General features: G+C 33.6%; 3 protein-coding genes across 3 annotated transcripts in view; all 3 read left to right on the plus strand.

Annotated features, from left to right (window-relative positions):
• Positions 1–25,315, plus strand: part of LOC129980926 (T-cell activation inhibitor, mitochondrial-like) — a 181,393-nt gene that overhangs the window by 104,385 nt on the left and 51,693 nt on the right. The window lies entirely within an intron of this gene.
• LOC129981442 (uncharacterized) lies at positions 9,325–10,176 on the plus strand. Its single transcript, XM_056092281.1, has one exon. It carries the CDS (start codon positions 9,325–9,327, stop codon positions 10,174–10,176), a length of 852 nt encoding a protein of 283 aa, XP_055948256.1.
• On the plus strand, positions 10,241–11,914 carry LOC129981444 (uncharacterized). Its single transcript, XM_056092283.1, has 2 exons — positions 10,241–10,377; positions 11,146–11,914. Exons 1-2 carry the CDS (start codon positions 10,241–10,243, stop codon positions 11,912–11,914), a joined length of 906 nt encoding a protein of 301 aa, XP_055948258.1.

Here is a 25,315-nt window from a genome sequence, read left to right on the forward strand (position 1 = left end):
AATTTCGATTTTTATTTCTCAGCACTATTTTTTGTAATACTTTCTTCTATTACTTTTTAAAACACCCCTCAAAATAATAAATAAACTGGAGAGAAGGAAGGAGATCGAACTTCCTAAAATAAGCCAAGAATTCGATGGGGGAAATGAAAATGCCGCTGATGTATAAGACACTTTAACGCTTTTTTGCCATTATGGATAAAGAAATCAGTACGCTGTTTCCTCAGTTTGTATCTGGATTCGAACGGTCATGGGTTGGTATGGAACTCAGTATGTAAGCAAGGCGATCTTTATTGAAACTTCTTTCAAGGCGTTTTTCTTATTATGGATGGTATTGCACTTTTTAAAATTCGCAACTCTACAACGATGGCCCCATTTCAATTGAGATCTTTTCGAACTCGGGCATTTACAATCATTTATGTTTTTCCCACGTAAGAATATATTTTTTTGATATTTGGATCCATTTCTTTAGGTGATTTTTTTCAATTCGTACTATTAGTTCACACTCACTCTATATATATTTATTTATATATCTTGTTCAAATTTTCAGTCGTTAATAAAATACTTTTTATTCATTCACTCAAGCTCAAATACATTTTTTAAAACTTTTAGGGGATGACATTTGATGTTAATACAGATTTTCAAATATTAATTCATTAATTAGATTTAATTAAATAATTTTATATGAGAGAAAAAAATAGACCAATAGATGGCAGCACGATAGTGTCCTATTGACTAATCATTTTTGTTGTTAATATTATTTTAAAACTAATAATAATAATTAAAAAAAACCTTGCATCAATGAAGGACATATCAGTGGATATGATATTTTTATGGACTTATGATATAGCTTACTCAGTTAAAAAAATTTCTCTTATATAAGATATTTAGCAGTATATAAAGTTAGGAATAAATACCATCAGTGGCGAAGCGTGTAGATCGCTAGAAAAAAATTATATAAAATATTAAAGGATAATTATTTAATAAAAAGTAACTAAAATGACATTTTTCTTTGTTGATCCAAGTAGGAATTGACTTTAATTTTATATATATACTAGCCGCCTTTGGCGACCAGCCGGTTCGCCAATCTTAATGTTCGTTAAAATTTTAATAATTAAATATTTTATGCAATTTCTACTTTAATAGCTTCTTCATCAAAATATTTTAAAACTTCAAATTTTGATTATCATATAATTCATTCATAATATTATAAAGGCCTTCAGTCATAACGTAATATGTATCTCTCTCATTTTCTGTTAGCACCCGTAGAATTTATGCTTTAAATTAAAGTGGAAAGAATTTATCTTCAATTAATATAATAATATTTTTTACTGAAACAAAGCATTTTTTTATAATCTAATTACTGAAAATAGAGTCACTCAGCGTTTAAACTTTATGGGCACTAAAGAATATTTTTTTAAATTTATGTAATATCTCAAGAGTTGGTCAACAAAATTTTCTTAGATTCATTATGAGCAGATCGATTCATTAACAATGTTTAAATTTAAATGCATCAAACACTAAGAAAATAAAACGAATCGTTTAAAATAAACGGTTGAAAACAGGTTTTAAAAAAACTACTTAAAAAACGTTGTACTTAAAACTATAAACATATACATGTTGTCATGGCAACAATCAGAACAGAATGCGCATGCGTGAATTTTCTTCGCCGGTTACGTAACGCAAATACGTGATTTTTTCTACGCCAGTTGGGGTAACGCTATGCGGATTAGAAATTTTTAATTTCCTTTATTCTGTTTTATTTTAATTCAAAAGTACTTCAGAATGAATCTGAAAGATTGATTCATTAACAATGTTTAATTTTAAATGCATCAAACATTAAGAAAATAAGCAGAACCGATTGAAATAATCCGCCGAAAATTTTTAACCCTAGCCTCATTACTGTTGGGAGAAAAAAACAACGGAAGCCTTTCTCGTTTGGCGCTGGGGATAATGGAAGATTTTTTTGGCGGAAAAGTTGGCGGTGGGGAAAATGGAAGATTCTTTTGGCGGGAAAGTTAGTTTTTAATTAATAATTAAAATTCTAATTAAAATTTCAAAAAAAGGGACCCCAGGTGCACATTCCCGACCTCTAAGGTATACATGTACCAAATTTGATAGCTGTATGTCAAATGACCTGGCCTGTAGAGCGCCAACACACACACACACACACACACACATTGAGCTTTATTATAAGTATATATATATATATATATATATATATATATATATATATATATATTACTTGTTATATTGTAAAATTTAAAGACACACATGATTTTGTATTTATTATACTTAGAAACTGATATGAGGGATCGTTGAAATTAGTTTGCTTTTAAAAGATTGAAAATTTCGATTTCCTCACTAAATACAAGGCAACGAATGATATTTTTTTTTTTTTTTCGCCTTCACCTAAATTTTTTTTTACGAAATGAAAGACGTGGAAATGTATCGCAAACCAAATAGTGCTGAAATTCTTGGACAGGCTTTTCAATCGTAAATCGTTATTAATTTAACTTCTTTTATGTGTTTGATTACTTAACAAAGATACAAAATATAAGGAAAGAATTCAAAGTTATAAGTTATGAACCTGAAAATCATTCTTTTAAATGGTGTTGTTGTAACGCTTAGTTTAAAGAGAATAAATATTGAATATGGAAGCGATTGTTTAGAAGTCAGGTAAGACGAAGAAGAAAATTAATGAAATTGCATCAAATGTCGCGAAAGAAATGATAACGGAATGACACTCTCGTAAATACTTTTGCATGCCGTTTTGAAACAACATGAGGTTTCATCTGAGAAGTTTTTGTAATTTACAAAGAAAGGGTATCTTGTAACTTTATAATCTGTGGATGTTGGCTATAAAATTCAAATTGGATGACGGCTTAACAAAAATAACAACTTTATTTTACGGAAACATTAAAAAGAAGAAAGATACATTTGCAGTTAAAAATGCAGTAGAATAAAATCTCGTGCAGGTATAATAAATCGCTTGCAGGATCATGCAACTTAAACAGTGACGTAGTTTTGATGAAAGCAGGTCCACCACAGTACTTCCCCCTCTGGAATGCAGCAGGCACTGGATTAGAGATAACGAGGATTAAAGCGTACTCGACGGCCAGATCTGGTTACACAAGTTGGTGGAGCAGTATTCGAAGGTAACTCAGGAGTCGACAAAGAAGGTTCAAGTACTGACTGCTTTGAAGATGGAACTGCGGCTGATGGTGGTGATATGATTGGTGCAGGTGACTGGTGATAATTTTCGAAGAACGCAGGCTTCACACGATCAATGCTGATCGTGGATTCTTTACCGTTCTTCTCAATTGTAAAAGTTTTATCAGTACATCTGAGTACACAGTAAGGGCCATCATATGGTGCTTGTAAGGGTTTCTTAATTGCGTCGTGGCGCACGAACACATGACTGCAAGACTCTAAAGCCGGATGTATAAATACTTTTTTATTATCGTGAGATGCAGCTGGTGCAGGTTTCAGTTGCTCCATCACAGTTCGTAAATTTCTTAAAAAATCGTGAGGTTCGACGTTAAGTGAAGGGGTCTCAAAAAATTCCGTAGGTAGTCTCAGGGTTGAGCCATAAACCAATTCTGCTGATGTGCACCGCAGATCCTCCTTTAATGCCGTTCGGAGTCCAAGTAAAACAAGTGGAATTGATTCAGTCCATTTTGTGGGTGCGTGACATCTGAGACTTTGCTTTAAAGAACGATGAAATCGCTCAACAATTCCATTGCTAGATGGGTGATAAGGAGTTTTTCTGATCTTTTGGACACCCAGAAGTTTGCTCAGCAAGGAAAACAAATTGCTTTCGAATTGTCGTCCCTGATCCGTCGTGATGACTGAAAGTAAACCGAAGCGTGAGATTCACTGACCAATGAATGCACGCGCAACGGTTTCGGCAGAAATGTCAGAGATGGGAACTGCTTCAGGCCATCGTGTGAAACGGTCTATACAGGTTAGTAAGTATTCACAGTTATTTGAAGGTGGAAGAGGTCCTACGATATTAAGATGAACATGACTAAATCTCGCTGAAGGCAGATGGAAAGATTTCAGGGGACTATTGGTGTGTCGAATTACCTTGCAGCTTTGACAATTTTGACATGAACGAGTCCAATTTGAAATGTCTTTTTGCATAGATGGCCATACGAATCTGTCCGAAATAAGACGTTTAGTTGCACGGATACTTGGATGAGACAGATTGTGCAAAGATTGGAAAATTATCTTTCTGAAATTCTCTGGTACATAAGGTCTGACTATGTCTTTCCTGACGTCACAGTAGAGTTTCAATGAAGTAGGATCAGTTGAGAGAGGTTTTAAAACAAGTGACATGTCATTCTTTGATAAAAATTTTTGGAGTTCTGCATCAGAAGCTTGTGCACTCGCCAAGGCCGAAAAATCAACTTTTGGTAATTGCACGCCGTTAATTCTAGACAATGTGTCAGCAACTACATTTTTTGAACCCGATATGTGCCTAATATCAGTGCTGAACTGAGATATGAAATCGAGATATCTTAGCTGTCTTGGAGAAGAAGAATCCGATTTTTTAGTAAACGCAAATGTTAGAGGTCGATGATCAGTAAATATTATGAAATTTTGACCTTCCAGTAAGTATCGGAAATGTTTAATGGTTACATATATCGCCAAAAGTTCCCTATCATACGTACTATATTTACGTTCTGAAGGTGAAAGTTTTCGCGAATAAAATGCAAGTGGTTTTTGACCATTGGATATAGTAGTATGAAGGACGACTCCAATAGCTAAGTCAGAAGCATCGGCCATGATGGATAGTTGCTGATTAGGTTCATGGAAAGTAAGAGTAGCTGCGTTAGCAATATCAGCTTTGCATTTCTCAAAAGCTTCCAAAGAAATGTCTGTCCAAGGAACAGGTCGCTTATCGTTCTTTTTCGAATTTTTTAAAAGTTCATGTAAACTAGCTTGTGTTTGCGCGGCATTAGGCAAAAAACGAAGATAAAAATTAAGCATTGCCAAAAAACGCTTAAGCTCGGTAATAGTTTGAGGTTTGGGAAATTGAAAAATAGCCTCAACCTTCTCTGGTAGAGGTTTGACACCTTCGGATGTGATTAGACATCCCAAAAACTTTATTGACGGTTGTCCAAGAACACATTTCAAAGGGTTGAGTTTTAAACCATGCTGAGAAAATCGCTCAAATACTTGCTTTAAATGGTGCTTATGTTCTTCTACATTATTCGATGCAATTAGTACATCATCAAAATACGGCACACAGAAATCAGAGTTAGACAAAACTTAATGGATATAGCGTTGAAAAGTTTGGCCGGCGTTTCGTAAGTCAAAGGGCATAAAAACATATTCGAAAAGACCAAATGGAGTTGTAATAGCTGTTTTTGGTATGTCAGCCGGATTAACCGGAATTTGGTAATAAGCCCTCATCAAATCTAGGGTGGGAAAAATGGTCTTATTGGATAAAATCTGAGTGCAATCTTGGATATGAGGTACCGGATACCTATCAGGAATGGTAATTGCATTCAAACGACGGTAGTCACCACAGGGTCTCCATTCGCCGTTAGATTTCTTTACAATGTGTAGAGGACTTGCCCAAGGGCTGCTAGAAGGACGCACAATCCCTTGAGACATTAAAAATTCAAATTCCTGACGTGCTATTTTAAGCAACTAGGGAGATAAGTGACGAGGTCTTGAAAATACTGGTTGGCCAGTTGTTTCAATAAAATGATGGATTTTAGTGGGCTTATTGTTTTTCGTTGGCTGAGAGGGATTGGTGAGTTCCGAAAATTGAGATAAAATTCCGTAAAACTCTGAATCACCAAGCCATATTGATGTACCAGACGTTAGTGATTTAGTGCTTGTGTAATTTGCCTTGCGTAATTAATTTAGTTATGCCATCAATCAAACAGCCATTTTTAACATCCACCAAAAGATTTTAGTGTTTCAAGAAGTCAATACCGATTATTGGTTGATTAACATTTGCAATTATAAAAGACCAAGTAAAAGTTCGACGCAAATTCAAATCTAGAGTCAGGTGCTTTCGACCAAAAGTCGGTATTTTTGTACCATTAGCGGAAGAAGAAGTAATTCATTTGAGGGAGCGGCTTTTGGAGCATAATGTTTCGGCAAAACTGACACATCTGCCCCAGTATCCACTAAAAAATTCAATGACTATTTTTATCGGCCAACATGATTCGATTTATGAAGCGATCGTTTGCAAGGCCAGTGGACGATCGCTCATTTAGTTTTCCTTAGAGTTGAAAAAGCAAGGTAAATTACATTTTTTTGCATTTTTGCCAAAATTAGTATGATAAAAGCAGATGCCATTTGAAGGTTCTTTATATTTCCGGAACCGGTCTCGAGAGCGGCTGCGTCCGTAGCTAAACTGTCTATTCCTACTTGGCGAACGTGTTTGGCGTATTGTTGAAGTGAGCTCGCCAACCAATGTAGTTAGCTGAGCGACTTGCTGCTCAAGTTGAGTAACTCGGGTGTCGGAAGTTGTAGATGTAGCCTTAACTGTATTATTATTTGAATGGCATGTCAAATCACTAATTTTATCTGCGATGGATGCCAGACCACCCAAATCTTCTCTCAAAGCAATAAGATCGTTTAAGTGCCGTTTGGAAGTCTACCTAGCCAAAGAGATTTCAATAGTGGTTCGCCAACAGTCTCACCAGCCAAGGCCTTCATGCGTGTTAACAATTGAGATGGCCTCTGGTAGCCAAGCTCCAATCCTTGCAAGAGTGTACGAATTTTTGAAGCCTCACTTTCGGAATGTAATTCAATCAAACGTTTTTTTAAAATAGTATATTTATCATTATCGGGCGGTTTCAAGATTATGTCACTATCAGAATTTAAAATATCAGAATCAACTGCAGAAATAACATAATTAAATTTGGTATCATCAACAGTAATACCGGCCAAGACAAATTGTACCTCGAGCTGTACAAACCATAATGCAGGATTAGCCTCCCAAAAATTCGGTAATTTGATGCCAACACGAGAAATTGTGACGTCATTGCTGGCGGAATCTTGATTATCATTAGACATGTTTGAAATAAGCGAGGTCAAATTCACTATAGATCATTAACTATTCGCTAAATTTTAGATTTTTTTTAGCTTAAAAAATCTGAATGTCACCAAATATAGTTCAACGATGCCAAACTTTTAGTACTGAGTCTATGGAGAAAATTCGGTTTTGGCGTGAATCAAAAGTAAACATTGGCGCTATAGGGCGACTTTTGAAGGTTTCATAGGACTACTGTTAAAGATTAACTAAGATCAGAAAACACTAAAAATAGTTATAATTCTTCCTAATTTTTGATAAAAGGCAACTTACTTATTGTTTTCATTTGATGCAGAGAGGTTTTGAGTGATGAAAAAGTCTTATTGTATTTCCCAGTTTTTTACTTGAATTGCTTCAATGAAGAGTTCCAATTACCGTCTATGAAGATTTTTACTTGGTTATAAATTTTGAATTATAGACCGGATTTCAAAATATTTTTACCATCGTAAGAAGAACAACTTCTTTTTTATTGACGTAAAATTTTTAAAGATGGGATACGGAGGATTTTGATGATGATGGATTTCGAAAGCTTCGAGTAAGAGCGATAGATAACGTTGTTTTTCGTTAAACGATCAGGTTCACCATTTTTTCAGAATTTTCTGATGACTTCATTTAATTATTTTTCAAAATCGGAAATGATTTCATTTGCTTTTCGGGTCACCAATGTGGATGATGGCTATAAAATTCAAATTGGATGACGGCTTAACAAAAATAACAACTTTATTTTACGGAAACATTAAAAAGAAGAAAAATACATTTGCAGTTAAAAATGCAGTAGAATAAAATCTCGTGCACGTATAATAAATCGCTTGCAGGATCACGCAACTTAAACAGTGACGTCGTTTTGATGAAAGCAGGTCCACCACAAATGTATAATTATTAACGTTTAAATTAAAATTTAGTTAAAGTGTGATTGAAATGATGAGAAATCTTAATTGAATTCCATACTTTGCAGAAAATCTTTCGGAATCGAGTTTTTTTATTAATTTTTTCTCGCATACAAAAACAAATGCTTTGTAATGGGTGAAAATTTAGAATTCGAGGTTTTGACAAATATCCCCTCTTCACACGTCCCTGAATCCGAGAAACACATTTTTAGTGTTATGTACATCTGAGAACACGATAACTCGAAAACAATTTGCTCATGGCTGAAAAATTTTCATATTTGATTCTTTATTTGCCATGTCAATACTAAATCTCAGTTTCTAAAATCTGAAACCTTTGGCCAAGGATATTACTCGATACACAAGGGGAAATACTTTGGAAATTCTTCACCGAATATCTAGCTTCACGAAAACCCTAATTTGTCAGAAAGCACAGACGGAGAAAAAATTCTCGCTTAAGAAATATCCCCCCCCCTTCATGCCAAGAGATCGATTTCAGCCATTCACAGTTCTCTTCTTCCAAAAATTCCCAGGAAGCAGCGAAATTTTTTTTTTTTTAAGTTACAAGGTTTGGCATTCGAGTTCGAACTTAGAAGATTCATATACTAAAAGATCACTGACGATTTCAAAAGGCATGGGATGTTCCGTTTTTGTATCTCAGTTGCTAATTCTATGCTTTCTACTACTAGAACAATAACAGAATTGTGGACTCTTGACTCCCTTGGAATTACTGATCCATCGGATAGGAAAACTAAAGAAGACTTGCATGAATCCGCCAGAGAGCATTTTCTTAAAACAGTTCAGGTTGACAAAGACAATCGTTTTTTGGTACATTTACCATAGCTGGAAGATCATCCTCCACTGCCTGACAATTTTAATTTGGCTTTAAAGAGACTGGGCAATACTGTACGAAAGTTAAAAGAAGAAAATATGTATGACGATTATAATCAAATATTTGAAGAATGGGCAAGAGAGGGTATAATTGAGGAAGTTCCTAAGCATGATATTCATTTGCTGGCTCATTATTTACCCCATAGACATGTCGTGAAAGAAAATAGCACGACGAGAATCAGACCTGTGTTCGATGCTTCGGCGAAAGTGAAAGCCTCCCCCAGCTTAAATGATTGTCTGGAGAAAGGAATAAATCTTGTAGAATTGATTCCTACTCTATTAACGCGGTTTCGGATGAACAAGTTTGGAGTCACAGCAGACATCCGTAAAGCTTTTTTACAAATTCGCCTTAAAGAAAATGATAAAGATTTTTTAAGATTTCTTTGGTATAATAAAAAAAATGAGCTGAAATACTTTAGACACTGCCGTGTCGTCTTCGGAATTTGTAGTAGTCCGTTCTTGCTTAATTCCGTAATCCAGTACTATCTAGAAATGATTTTGGAGGAAGCACAAATGGGTAACTCAAAATATCCTGCTTGTGTTGTAGAGAAGCTGAAAAATAGTTTCTATGTGGACAATTGTCTAACTAGTTTACAAACTGAGACTGAGTTACATGAGTTCATTCAAGTGGCTAAAGATGTTATGCTAGAAAGGAAGTTCGACCTAAGAGGGTGGGAGCATAATTATTCCCACTCCTCAACAGAAGAGGTTTCCTGTGTGACAAATAAAATTGTCCCAGTATTAGGCCTGCAATGGTCTTTAAACTCGGACACACTTTCTGTAAATTTAAAAGAAGATTGTGAAGATAATGGACCTGTTACTAAAAGGAAAATACTATCAGAAGTTCATAACATTTCCGACCCTATTGGGTATACTTGTCCAGTTACCTTATACCCGAAATTGTTGTTACAAAAACTGTGGCAAATGAAAACAAATTGGGATTCTGAATTGCCAACAGAAATCTCTAAGAAGTTCAAAAGGTGGAGAAATCAGTTGAGTCTACTTGGGAAAATTGCTATCCCTAGATGTTTAATAAAAGATCCTGATAATGCTGGCAGTTTCAGTATACACGTGTTTTGTGACGCAAGCAAAGCAGCTTATGCTACCTGCATATATTTAAGAAGTGAAAGTAAGAACTTGACTTCATGTCAGTTGGTTCAAGCATGGAGTAAGGTAGCTCCGCTGAAAGCTATTACAATTCCTAGACTAGAGCTGTTAGCTTGCTCTATTATTACCAGATTGGTGCAAAGAGTTATTGAAGATTTAAAATTAGGAAATATTCCAGTTTTCTTTTGGATTGACTCCAGTACCGCCTTGTGTTGGATAAAAGGTAGCGAAAACTAGACACCATTTGTATATAACAGGATACGAGAAATTAGATTGGCGAGTAAACCCGAAAATTGGCATTATGTACCTGGATCGATCAATCCGGCGGATCTACCATCCAGAGGTTGTTCCGTTCGACAGCTCTCGGAAACAGAGTGGTGGCATGGTCCTCCTTGGCTCTATTACCCATCTGATACATGGCCTAGATCTGAATTCTCCGTAAATGAAGAAGAAGTGTTGAAGGAAAAGAGAAAGGAAATAGTATCATCTATGGTGAGCCTTCAAAAAACTGACAATTCCTTTATTTACAAGTTTTCGAACTATCACAAGACTGTAAGAATCGTTGCCTGGATACTTCGATTTATTAATAACAGTCGTATTTCTAGGGATGATCGAAAATATGGAATCCTTGATTCCGAGGAAATTTCTGTAGCTGAATATGCAGTTATCAGAATAATACAGAAGGAAAGCTTCATTAATGAAGAAGATGAAAAGTTGAAAACTCTGAGAGCTTTCAAAGATGGAAACGACATTATCCGGTTGAAAACAAAGATTTTATATCTACCAGATAGCGAGGACTTTAAGACGCCTGCAATTTTACCATCAAAAAATGAGCTTGTAAAGCGTATAGTGATATACTATCACGTAAAAAACGCTCATGCCGGTACTCAAATGTTGCTTAACATTTTGAGAGCGATTTTGGATTCTACATGGTAGAAAGACAGTGAGATCCATCTTATCAAAATGTGTTGTCTGTAAGAGACATTCTGCAAAGAAGCTTGATATTCTTACTGCATCTCTTCCGGAGGACCGAATCCGAGAAGCTGCTGTGTTTGAGATCTGTGGCATTGACCTGGCTGGGCCACTATTTCTCAGAGATAATAAGAAGTCTTGGGCCTGTCTCTACACCTGAGCTGTCTATAGGGCTGTACACATCGAATTAGTGACTTCTTTATCTACGCAATCATTTTTACTGGCTTTGCGCAGATTCATAGCCCGTAGGGGACGATGCAGCATTATCTATTGTGACAATGGCTCTAATTTTGTGGGTGCTTCTAATCTGCTGAGTAATCTGGATTGGAACCTTATTGTAAGTGACACTGCTCTTCATCCTATTAAGTGGAAGTTTAACCCACCGACTGCCTCTTGGTGGGGTGGATGGTGGGAGCGACTGATCGGTATTCTTAAAAGATTATTAAGAAGAGTCTTAGGTCGATCTTCTTTAACATATGAACAGATGACGACGGTGTTATGTGATAGCGAAGCCATAATCAATTCACGACCGATTACGTATGTCACGGATAATGATGCAGAGTTGGTTCCATTGACTCCGTCAATGTTCCTGCAGGATATAAAAGTGAGTGGTGTTCCTGATTGTGATAAAGCTGATCAGCAGAGTCTTAATCAACGTGTCAAGTATCGGCAAAATTTACAGAAAGCCTTAAGAAACAGATTTCGGTCGGAATATTTGGGAGCTCTGCTTCAGAGACCAGAACGTGAAACAGCTTCTGCCGTAGCAGTGGGTGATGTTGTATTAATTGAAAATGACAATACGAAACGCATCAGTTGGCCACTTGGCAAAATAATAGAGGTAATACCAGGGAAAGATGGTATTACAAGACTTGTAAAACTGAAAACTTCAAGAGGGGAATTGCTTCGACCGGTACAACGCCTATACCCTTTGGAAGTGTCAGCAACAGAGTCAGTTCTAATTCGAGAGAAATTGCCAAGTGTACAATGGGGTCAATTCATGTGACGTAAAAGTCACATGTCATGAGCTATCCGCGCATGGCATTTAAGTTTCATCCCCACCGCTTTCGTCGATTAGTCTGCCATTAACGTTCTCCGCCGAGTATGAAGCGGATTGTTTTGTTTACATTTGGAGTTATAATTTTTGAGTCATTTTCTTCCCTCTTATTATGTGTTAAAAGAGGAAATACTGGTGGGCTGATGTATGTTTTAATGCGAAACACAAGAGTGACTATCATGATAAAATGTTTTCTTATTTTCCTTTGAACAATCCTGCCTAGGGTTGGTACCTTTGGTATAGATTTTTTCAAGCCTTCGAAGTCGATGATATGCTTCGATCATTTTGAAGAATTCATTCAGTGTGTATTCATTTATTAAATCGTAAATGGAATTCCAGTAATCGCAAATGTTTCAGTAATTTTTTAGAAAAATTCTTCTAAAAAAAGAAATCAGTAAGCGATTTTCCAACAAAAACAAACAAAATCGTGAGTGAATTAGAAATGAATCATTTCTAATTCACTTTATTCACATTTGATGAAATTTCTGATAATTTTGAATATGCTTAGAAGGTTTTAAAAGGTTTACATGAATATTACATTGCATTTTCTAAAAAATCTTATCTAAATTTAATTAATGTAAGTACACAAACTCCTGCTGCAGAAATAAAAACTTCTATAATGCTAAACTTAGGTGGAAGTGAATAAATTTCTTAAAGATTTATTTAATAAGTGAAATCTTTACTAACTACTGAAAATTGAATTTTCTTATTGACTGTTATAATATATATGTAATTGATGTATTTTATTAAATGTGCTCTTAATTTGATAAATTGAATGCTATATATAAGAAATATATATATTTAAGTGTTGAAAACACATGTCATTTAATTAAGTATATAAATCAGTTAAGTATAAAAACCATTAATTAATGTCAAATAATTTTTGCATTTGATTTTTAGTTTTTGGCATTATAATAATGCCATTATGAGGTTTTACTTTTTTATTATGAACCTTAAAGTTTTCTTTATCTTTTAGTAATTCATGTTATTCAGTTATTGCTGGGTAGTCATGTCTAATAACAAAAGAGCAAAATGGATGACACCAGAAAGCATTATTACTAGTTTTCTAATTACATTTGCAGATTTGTGATGGATTCAAAGTGAATTTATATCAAACAACTTTTCTATTGTTAAAAATGAAATGTCAATAGTTTATTGTATTTAAACTGAAATTGACTGTTATCATAATATCATGTTATACCATTGTGCACCTCAGTGATTTCTGTTTTAATAAATACAGGTCTTTTCATTCAAAATCAATTTCCATATCAACATTTATTATATAATTTTTATTCCCAACTTCATTGCTACATGCATGTTTCACTTTTTTTTTCTTTCTATTTTTTTAACATATCAATTTTGAAATTATAAAATTCTGTAAAAGTATAAAAGTGTTTCTTCCAACTCATCTTTATATCCTATTTAACTTCTCTCTCTTTATATATATATATATATATCATGGCCTTATTCTTGTTTATTAAATTAACTATTGTATGTTTTATTTTATGATATTCATTCAATGTGATTTTTATCAATGTAACTTTAACATTTAAAAAAAAATTAATAAATGTTCTGCTTTAAAAGTATATTGTTCAACATAATGTTTTTATTCATGATAAAAAAAAAACCCTGTTGTTTAGTATTTAGAATGTTTCTGTTGAATAAATTTGATTTCATCATTTACATTGACATTCTTGTCATACTGTGTTTATATTTTTTCTAAGTGTCTAGAAAAATAAATGTTGATAAATAGTTTTTTGTATTAGTGAGTACATTGAAACATCCATTTGATCATATTTTTTCAAATAATTATCATATATATTTTATCTATATATATATATATATATTGTAATGTGTAAATAAAAAATATGAAAGTGTAATTTTGTTTGTTTTCCTTTAATGATCTCTACAAATTAAAATGAAATAACTGATTCATAAGTTGCATAGATTTAAAAAAAGGTATCTATACTTTTTATATTTCATAATTTGAAATTGTAAACATAATTTATTCAATATATACTAATTTGAATTTCATGTTCTTTCCTCTGAGCAAACTGAAAACATCAAAGTCTCAATATTAATAAAAATCATTACATAAGAAAAAAAATGCAATAATTTTATTAGTAAGCTTTAAAATATTAATTTATCTAAGAGTAATAATTTATTTTTAAAAATAACTATATTTATAAGATTCAACATTCAATAATATGTAAAAAAAGAACATATGTAATTTTTAAAAAACACTGCCATAGTCATTTGTCAAAATGTATCCTTCAGATAAAAAAGGATTTGGGAAAGGAAAGAATAAAGCAGCACCAAACTCATCAAAAAGCTACGTTAATTAATTATGCAAAAACAATAATTCCATTGAAAATACTAATTAAAATTTTAAGATAAGAAATAAAATTATATAACTACGAAAATTTGGAGAAAATAATTCAAAATAATATCTTCAAAAAAAAAAAAACCAGAAGTTTTTAATGGTTGATCGGCTAGCGTAACAATTACTAAACAATGGTTTCATCAACGTTATCGGCAGACATCCCGTCATGCGCAAGACGGTTGAAAATTGAACAGAAACTGTTTGTTTGGTACCTGACACGTGACCGTGAATTGACAACCCCCGTTAGACAAGGCCGGAAAACTTACGTCACAGAAAGTAATGACGTCGCTCCGAGAGGTTACACGAGTGGGTGCGAATTGGGGGACCGAGGGAGGAATTTCACCCTCTTCAAGTTTACTGATAAGAAACGAACTCTTTTCCTCCCACGCCATGTTTTAGCCAGTGGCCCTCCTGTGTTTGAGTAGACAGGAAGCGCCATTTCTTATTTGCAAGAAAAATCATTTGGATTACTAAAAATAAGGAATAGAAATGCCTTTGATCTGTTGTGTTCCAAACTGTAATGGAAATTACAGGAATGGCCCAAGAGTAAGTGTTTTTGCCTTTCCTAAAGAAATGGTTAAGTGCCATACATCGTGAAGGATTTTATCCGACGCAGCATAGTAGGGTAAGCTTATTTAATTATTTTAAACTAATGCTTAATGTTTCTAAATGAAAAATCATTTATTCTCACATTAGAAATTTAACAGTTCAGTAATATCTATTATTCGTGATTTTAATCAAGTGCATTATGAAAAGAATTATTTTATAAAATGCTGTAATACAGGTAATAATGTCTGTAATTATTGTCAATAATAATTATAATATTTGCCGTAATTATGTTTACATGCTTTATTTACTATTATATCTATAATTACGTTTATATAGGTAAATTTTATTATATAACATAACGATAAAAGCATGAGAGTAAACAATAATAATTATATATTGTTTTATGTTGTATATTTGTTACTGTATTTAAATTAAACATTAAAGGAAGTCAATATTTACGAATAATTTCCTTTACTGTAGGTCTGTGAATTACATTTAAAAAAATGATATTAAAAGAGAAACTAGTCTATTTGATTCGAAGTCAGGAAAATTATTAAGTGCCTCTCTTAAATATCCGAGACTAGTGATTGGAGCAATTCCATATATTTATCATGTAATAACCTTTCATTTCGTGGAAACCATGAAAATAATAGAAACTCCTAATAATAGAAATTTTTGTATGTTTAATCGAATAATTCAGTAAATACAAACTGTGCTAATAAATCATATAAACAGAATTAAAAATTCGAAAATTAGAATTGGGCATCATTTAGCACTGCGATCAAATGAACAAAATATTCCTGCATTATGAAATGAAACCCTTAGCAAAATTAAAGTCTATTCAAAATCATCCAAGTACAACAGTAACCAAATGGAATATAATCTTGATTTTTTCCCATTAAGAACAAACGCACTTCAGTCATTATTAGGTATGAAAATATTGAAGAGAAAAGATTAAATATAAATGCGTCGTTTATAGGGGTTATTAAAGTAATCATTGTGACTGGAGAAGGATTAGCAAAACCTCTGTTGAAAAGATTAAGTGAGCTGGATTTAAATATTATGAATTGTAGAGAATAGGCGTAAGGCAAAGATAGCAACACGAAACGGAAGTACAAAGTTTTCCAATTTAGAATAGTTGCTCTAAATCCACATGCAATTTATATGTCTTGCACATCATACTTTTTAAATTTATTAATTTGTGATACCATTTCCAGCAATATATATTGTAATTTTTTTTTTTTTTTTTTTGGATATTACAACTTCTATATGCTTTTTTATACCCTTTGGGAAACCAGAATGGATTCAGTTAAAGCAATGTATACACAATTTGAAAAAATTTGTAATGTCCTAGAAGAATTTATTGAGGTAAATAGAGATAGTACAGCGGTATACGAAGTAAAAATATTGGAATCAATAAAAGAAATGCCATTTATTTTATACTTAATAGTATAGTTTTCAATATTGCCCAAAATTAACACTACCAATGAACTATTTCAACTAAAAACAGTTGTTTTGTATTCGGCTTTTAAATTGATCAGTAAAATTAAAACTGAAGTTCAAAATTTAAGTACAAAATTGAACACATTTTTAGACGAATCAAAAGTGATAGAATGCAATTTGAATAATTCAGAAAATTTTGAGAAAGAATTTGAAAAAGAAATTTGAAATTTTCTTTTGAATATTGAAATTTGAAAAAGAAAAGAAAAAGATCATATTCCGAAATAAAAGAAGATGAAGTTAAAGAATTTGGGTATTAAAAATATCACAGCAATTGATACTGTTATTGTACAGAGAGAAGGTAGATTTAAAAATGTGTCAATTTAATCACTAATATAAAAAATTTCAAATTAAATTCCGCAAATTAAAAGTAAGGAAGAAGTGTAGTTGGTCAAGGCGTGAAGAAGCTTACAAGCATTTGCTATACAAATAATCTAAAAAAAATGGTGATTTTTCTGAAGTAATTAAAATCAAAAACAAATTCATTTAACAAATATACACGCAATAGCATTATATATAAGGTTTGTATTTTTTTTTTTTTTTTTTTTTTACTTAAAAAAAAATTGCGGCTCCAAATGGTTTCTTGCACCCAATCTCCTTTATATTTAAGGCCGGCTCTGATTATTATTCAGAACTTTTGTACCTTATGTGAATAAGAAATTTTGAAATTTTCTTATCGAAAATATTTCGCAACAGATATAATTTTTAATGATGTAGTGAATGAAGAAGAAGTACATCATTATGGCAAAGGCATTTCAGGACATAAACCGGAAAATGTTTATAGATTGGCAATCTGGTCTGCAGTCAATGCATTATTGAATAATTACATGATAGTTTGAAAAGCTCTTCTAAAACCGGAAAGGAAAGAAAATTTGATAAATTTAGTAAAGATATTTCTAACAAAGTAATGATAAAATATATAGTTAAATAAGAAAGCTCTTCTAATGTTTCAAAGATTTATTGGATATTTTTTTGAATAGAATACTGTTTCGTGAAATATTGTTTTTATTGCTTTCTTGGAGTTGACGCCACGGCAAATATTCATAAAACCATTATTGTATGGAATTGTTTTGAAATTAATCAACAAAAGCATTGCAAATGTATTTTTTATATTATAATTTAAAAATTTATGTACCATATATGAAGAAGAAATTTTGAAATTTTCTAATCAAAAATATTTTGCAACAGATATAATTTTTAATGATGTAGTGAATGAAGAAAATAGTTTTAAATCTAAGGGAGATACACCTACTGGGAAACCTGCCCTGCACTTAATGCAAAAAAGGTAATGCATACCAAACACCGTACCTCCAGGGTGATGTGGAAAGCGGCTGCATTTTAATTATTAATGAATTCTACAATATATGTGTGTTGAATTGCATGATATGGAAGTATATGAAAGGATATTAACAAGTGAAAAGTAATTTCTCTTCACTCTGTAGCGCGCAGAGACTTGACGGAGTGTGCCGTCTCGCCGTGACGTCACGGAAACCCGCAGAGGCCTTGTCTATCGGGGGTTGTGGAATTGACCCCATTAAGTGAGCAACCAATAGTTAGTCATTCAGTGGACTGTAATATTGAACCTTCGGAGGAGGAAAGGAAAACGAGAAGTGGTCGTATCATTAAAATGCCTCATAAACTGGACTTGTGAACTCTTTATATAATTTTGTTATTGTAATAGTTACTATAATTTGTTGTAAGTTAAATTTTAAGATAAAAATTAACTTAGGTGGGAGGATGTCACGTTGATGCTCTACTTGATTATTATCTTTGTTTTTTAATATTTTGTAAGTTCCGAATGGCAACTGTAATAAAAATGGAACAATGTTATGGTATTTTGAGAATGGCTTTTGAGTAGAGTTTCTTACTTTGATGAAATTAATAAGCATGATTTACGCCATAAATATGTATTTCTGAGTGAAAATTTGGGAAGTTAAACAAAGAGATTATATATTTGAACTATAAAAAACGTTTGTGTTAATGTGGAAGAAGAGAAGTTTCATCCATTTTATGACTACACAAAACATCGAGTTTTAATATACTTCTGGTTCGTTAAGTACAAAGTACGGAAACGGAACAATGGGTGAAAATTTAGAATTCGAGGTTTTGACAAATATCCCCTTTTCACACGTCCCTGAATCCGAGAAACACATTTTTAGTATTATGTACATCTGAGAACACGATAACTCGAAAACAATTTGCTCATGGCTGAAAAATTTTCATATTTGATTCTTTATTTGCCATGTCAATACTAAATCTCAGTTTCTAAAATCTGAAACCTTTGACCAAGGATATTACTCGATACACAAGGGGAAATACTTTGGAAATTCTTCACCGAATATCTAGCTTCACGAAAACCCTAATTTGTCAGAAAGCACAGACGGAGAAGAAATTCTCGCTTAAGAAATATCCCCCCCCCCTCTTCATGCCAAGAGATCGATTTAAGCCATTCACAGTTCTCTTCTTCCAAAAATTCCCAGGAAGCAGCGACATTTTTTTTTTTTTTAAGTTACAAGGTTTGGCATTCGAGTTCGAACTTAGAAGATTCATATACTAACATACTAAAAGATCACTGACGATTTCAAAAGGCATGGGAAACAATTTAAAAGAAATTATTGAATCAAATTTAAGAAATGTATATAAACATAAATAAACCAAATAGGGTAGAAGTACTGAAAAATGAAGGAACCTTTAATCTATCATTAGTTCGAAAGCTATGGTAGTAAGGTGAGCATTGGTTCTGTACAGGAGCATTCCGGGTTCGAACTGATTTCTTCGGCGATAAGCTTTCGTATTTTTTTTTTTTTTCTTATTTAGCATCGTATTTAACGTGCTAAACACTAAATATGAAATTGAGAATCGGACATCTATCCACTGGTGTGATACAGAAGTTTGGAGAGAATTCAGGTATTGTCCTTATCGTCCAACTATTGATTGAAATAAATAGTTTGAAGATCCTCCTCTTGTGGTTTTAAAACTGAATGTTAATTAGCTCATTGAGAATACATAGTGATAACTTTAAATGTTATTTAGAAATACTGAAGCGCATTTCTCCATCATCATAGAAATAGATGAAGAAATAAATGAAAAGACCAAAAAGCAAAAATCAAATCCCAGTTCATAAAGTGATGATGCCTTGAAATATATTAATATAACATCATCCGGAAATTTAAACTAATCAGCTATGCAGTTCCAGATTTATCTGATTACTATTCTTTTCTTTGTTTATCACTTTATTGTTTTTCGATTACTTAAAAGTTATATGAATCTCAGTCATGTGAGATCTTTGTTTCTTCTAAAAAATCTTCATGCGTAGACAAATGATAAGGATCACTAAAGGCCTATTGAATTAAGACATGGCAAGATTAAAGAATATGACTCGAAGGGAGTAGTTAATCAATTCTATCTCTCAACCATCCATCAATTGCTTTACTAAATCATTTGGTTATATTATTAATCAGTATTATTTACAAGGTGCGCTTCAAAAACCAATTGTCTACTATGGTTCGAATAGCTTTAGCAGCTATTCGAACTACATATTTATTCCTTCAAACAAAACATACATCTAGACGAAAGCAGTTACAGGAAGGCAACCGACCTTCATATTGTTATGAATTTGTAAATCCGTTTCCTTGCCATATTAATCTCATAAATTGGAAAAAAAGATTTACAGGTATTCTTAATGGATACTGAATAGCTGCCAAATTGGCATTGTCGATAGACATGGTGATCATTCTGATGAAAAAAATTAGCATTTATAGAAAACGCACAAATTATGACTATGCCTCTATTAGGAACCTGTATGAGAAAATTCTCCAGGAAAATTCCCTGTAACGACAACTCCTGTCTAAAAATATACATAAACTCGAGAGACTGAAGCAGTTGAATCAATCTCTTTTTAGCGTTGTATTTGGAGATCGAACACTCTAAGTTTTCCTGTTGAGCACTGTCATTGCTTTCTGATTTATGGTTTGTTTTCTGCTGATACTGTTAGTCTCTATAAGTGCTTTCGTGAAATTTGATTATTGTTAACCCGGCAAAAGCTAAGAACTACGATTCTGAAGCATACACCGGAGAAAACACCTAAATTCCTTCCTTCTTTCTATAAGTGCTATTCTTTGTGTGCTTTTAGACCAGATTGACACCGTATTTAAAATTTTACTGGACAGTCATAATGAGAATATTAGACCCTTCAGAAGCTCTCAGGTTACGAGGCTTGGTGGCTGGGTCGGCAGAGTGATTGAGAGTCGTAATATTCGACAGAGTGATTCTTGATGGCGTTTTTGTTATCTGTATTTTGGGTTTTCTTCCGAAAACAAACGTCTTTTTCCCTTGCTCAACGTGTTGGATTTCCTTCATCGTACACTACCGGACGATTTTCGCAAAAGTATAATGCAATTAAATCAGATTTCTTCCACAAATGCTAATGAACTAAAAAGGAAATTTGACTTACAGAAGGTATCCCACGCCCCTTTTATTAAGAATTCTTGCTTCATGGATCTCGCTAAATATGCTGGGACTATTGGGGAAAAGGCCTCCACCATTTTAAGCAAAATAAATATGCCGAAACACCTTTGCTCAGTAGTTACGAAGAAAGATATGTTCCTTTCATTGTGAAGTTTCGCTTTATTCATATAGTTACATTTTGTCCTCTTATATCATGTCTTCAAGAAATTGTAAATGGAGACTTATAATCATAAATTGTAACGGCGGCTAAAATAAGGAACTAAAGTTTCTGTGCAATTCGAATGATATTAGATAAAATTAATTTGCATAAAGGTAATTGTTGAGACTCTACCTGAATTTCATTTCATTCAGTCGTTTCTCCGCTAATAAGATTCAAAGATGTGGGATCGTAATGTGAAATAATCCACTCGTTATTAATCTGACTCCATTTTATTATCTATCTAAATTACAATTCTATTTACATGCTATATTTATATTTAGTTGCCATATACAAAAACATACATTGGTTTCGCGCGCAGTTAATTCTGATTTTAGAGTTGTAAAAGCAAGTTATAGCTCTAGTATGATTAAAGTTAAAATTAGTTTTTAGCCAAAGGCGCTCGTAACATCCTCCCACCTTTTGATTTTTAAATTAGGAGGTTACAAAATCAAAATTAACAAAATATTGCATTCAAAATATTTAGAAATCAAAACATGAAATGCACATATTTGAAAAGTACATAATAAAGTTTAAAAGTTAGTTAAAACGTGAAGGTTTAACCACTTTTCTTCCACTTCTAGTTTTTGTTTCATAGTCGTTATTTTCCGAGCTCGGGATTTCGATTTCTTCATACGAAGCAACCGGTTCGTTTTTTCTCGCACCCACAGGATCGTCATGGTCTAATTCCAAGGGGTATAAACGTTGCACTGGACGCACAAGTTCCCCACTCGCTGTTTTTAGCTTCACTACTCGGATGCAGCCATCTTTCCCAAGAAACACTTCGATTACCAATCCCAAAGGCCAGTCTAGTCGCTTTTTGATATCACTTTCAATTATAACAATATCTCCCACTTGCACTTGTCTAGATTCCTTTCCTTTTGGCTTCTTCTGGATTAACAAGCTTAGATATTCTTTTCGAAATCTTTTCCTCAAGTCCTCTCGTAATTTTTGTTGATACTGATATCGTTTGGAGATATTGACTTTATCCAAAGTATCCAAATCGGGAACTCCTACCTTTGTAGTCTCTTGAATGAACATTGAGGGAGTCAGTGGAATTAAATCATTCGGATCTTCCGATAGATAATTCAGAGGTCTTGAATTGATGTTGGCTTCTACGTCACAAAGAATAGTGAACATTTCTTCGTAATGAAGCGATGCCTTTCCTAAAACTCTTCTTAAAAGCGTCTTCACCATCTTAATCATGCTCTCGAAAAATCCGCCCAACCAAGCAGCTGTTGGGGGGTTAAATTTCCACTGAATTCTTAAGACGGAGGCGTCATTGACAATCTTGTCCCAATCAAGAGAACCCATCAAATTATTTGTTCCAGTAAAATTTGTTCCGTTATCGCTGTATATAGTCCTAGTTCGCCCTCGTCTTGCGACGAATCTTCTAAAACCTAGAAGGAATCCATTAGTTGAAAGACTCTGTATTAATTCCAAATTAATGGCCCTATATACAGCGCAAGTAAAAAGCAAGATCCAGGCCTTTTTCCCATCCTTTAAATGAAGCGGCCCTGCTAAATCCACTCCAGTGACTTCGAATATCAAGGCTTCCCGTACACGATCTTCCGGTAGTGGCGCAGGAATTGATTCAATTTTCTTGCTCGTATATCTTTTGCATCTTATACACCTTGAGAGCACTTTCTGGACAGTTTTTCGGCCCTGCAGAATCCAAAATTTTTGACGGATATCTGTTAGGACAACTTGAACTCCAGCATGGGAAGAGATCAAATGATGTTCGAAAATCAATCTCTCCACTAATGGGTGCTTACAAGGCAATACTAGAGGGTATCTAAAATTTTCTTCATCATCTCGTCTAGTAATTTTAGTTTTCAATCTAATTAGTCCATCAGAATCATTAAACACACAGAGTGATTTAAGTTTTGATCTTGCATCTTCGTTATTAAAGGTTTCTTGTTGCACGATTTGTATCACCTTTCTTTCGGCGGCATCTAGTTCTGCAACAGTTAAAAGATCTTTCATCTTGTTAATTGGATTTCGGCAATTTTGTACAAATCGTAGCATCCATGCTATCATTCGCACAATTTTGGAATATCTTGAGAACTTGTACAAATACCAGGATTTATTCAGATCTGTAGAGTTGACTAAAGTTACGACCCTCTTTTTCCTTTCCCGGAAAACCTCTTCAAAATTGTATTCAGAGTCTGTCGCTGGCCATTCTTCTTCTGGAAGTTTCAACCACTGTGGGCCCTCCCACCATCTCGATTTCAAAAATCCTTGGATTGAACAACCACGGGAAGGGAGATCAGCAGGATTGCAAGTGCCTGGGAGATGCTTCCAAGCATCCTTTGAAGAAAGACTTCTTATTTCTTCTACTCTGTTATTCACGAACGTACCCCAATGATCTTCTTTTTGAATCCAATGAAGAGCAACAGAAGAATCTGTCCAATAAAAAGTAGGTACGTCTCTCAAAGACATAGAATTTTTAATATCTGAAGTTAACCTAGCTCCAATGCAGCATGCTAGTAATTCTAGACGAGGTATTGTAATAACCTTTAAAGGTGCTACTCTACTTTTTGCCTCTATAAAATATATTTTGACTTCCTCTCCCAAGGTATTTCTCAAAAATACGACAGTACTGTATGCAACTTTGCTGGCATCACAAAAGGTATGAAGACTTAGTCCTTCGGTGCAGCCATTGATCTTTACACATCTAGGGATCTTAACTTCAGACAGCAATTTCAAATCAACAATCAAAGTTTTGAATTTTTTCTGAATGTCATCTGGTAGAATTTCATCCCACCCTAAGTTTCTTTTCCAAATATTTTGCACTAAGAGTTTTAAACATATTGTCACAGGACATAAAAATCCAAGTGGATCAAATATCTTTTGAGACGTTGACAGAATATTTCTTTTACTGCAAACATCAAAATTAAATTCTGTATTTTGTAAATCACAGAAAAGGAAATCTTCATTTGTATTCCATAACAGTCCAAGTACTGAGGTTGGAACAGTTGGCTCGTCCCGACTTAGGTCCCTTGTATATTCCCAACCTCGAAGATCAAAACAAGCCTTGGAAAGCAACAGCTTTGCTTCTTGAATGAATCGGGTAAGATCATCTTCATTGCGCACGGATGTCACACAGTTATCTACATAAAAGGAATTCTTCAATATTTCGGAGGTTTCAGGAAAGCACTCTTTACTTTCCTCTAGATGATTCATCAAAACCGCTGCCAAGAGGAAAGGACTACAAGTGAGGCCAAAAACAAGACGGCGGTGACGAAGTATCTCAAATTTTCTTGTTTCGTAATCTTTCCACCAAAGAAATCGCAAAACATCTTGATCCTCTTTTGCAATTGAGATTTGAAGAAAGGCTTTTTTAATATCAGAAATTACCCCAATGTTATTTTGTCTGAATTTTCTTAAAATGGGTGGAATTTGCTCTATTAAATTTGGTCCCTTTTCCAGACAGTCATTTAAGGACGGAACTTTCTTAACTCGACAAGAAGCGTCAAACACTGGACGTACTTTGGTTGATGAGTTTTCCTTAAAAACACCTCGGTGCGGCAAATAATAACTTGGATTTCCCTCCTCCATTTTGGGCACTTTCTCTATTATATTTTCCTCAAGCCATTCTTCAAAAACAGCCTCATATTCTGCATATTTCTTTTCATCTTTTAACTTTTGTGAAGTACGGATACAACGTTGTTCAGCTGTGGATCTATTGTCTTGTAGAATTTCTTTTGCTTCTATCCAAGGTAGCTTAACTATGTATCTGCCATTTTCATCTCTATCCACTGCTTTCATAAAATGATCCATTGCGTTTCTTTTCATTTCTTCTTTAGATTTAGTTTCAACTGGATCCATAATACCTAAAGTTTCTAATTTCCAAAGATCAGCGATAGAGCTATTTTGTATTAGCATTGAAGTCACCAGTTGAGCGGAAGTATTTTCCTCTTTTCCTCCAAAAACTTTACCCATGATCAGCCAGCCTAATTTTGTTTCATATGCTACTAATCCACATTTCAGAGCATATATATTTCCTGAGAATAACTGTCCGCAAAAGTCAGCCCCTATCAGCAATTCAATGTCCGGACAATCTTTGCCTTGATCAGAGAGTATTATATTCTTTTTCTTCAACTCCTTTTGCCAATTTCCTTTGTGGATCCGAGGTATTTTTCCGCATATAATTGGTTGATCGAGGACTTGCATATCGTAAGTGAATCCCGTATTCAAATTCTGAAGGGTTATTTCATATAGTCCATGATCTTGTTTTTCTAACGTAGATCCA

This window comes from Argiope bruennichi, chromosome 8 (assembly GCF_947563725.1).
Source record: "Argiope bruennichi chromosome 8, qqArgBrue1.1, whole genome shotgun sequence".
NCBI lineage: Eukaryota > Metazoa > Arthropoda > Arachnida > Araneae > Araneidae > Argiope > Argiope bruennichi.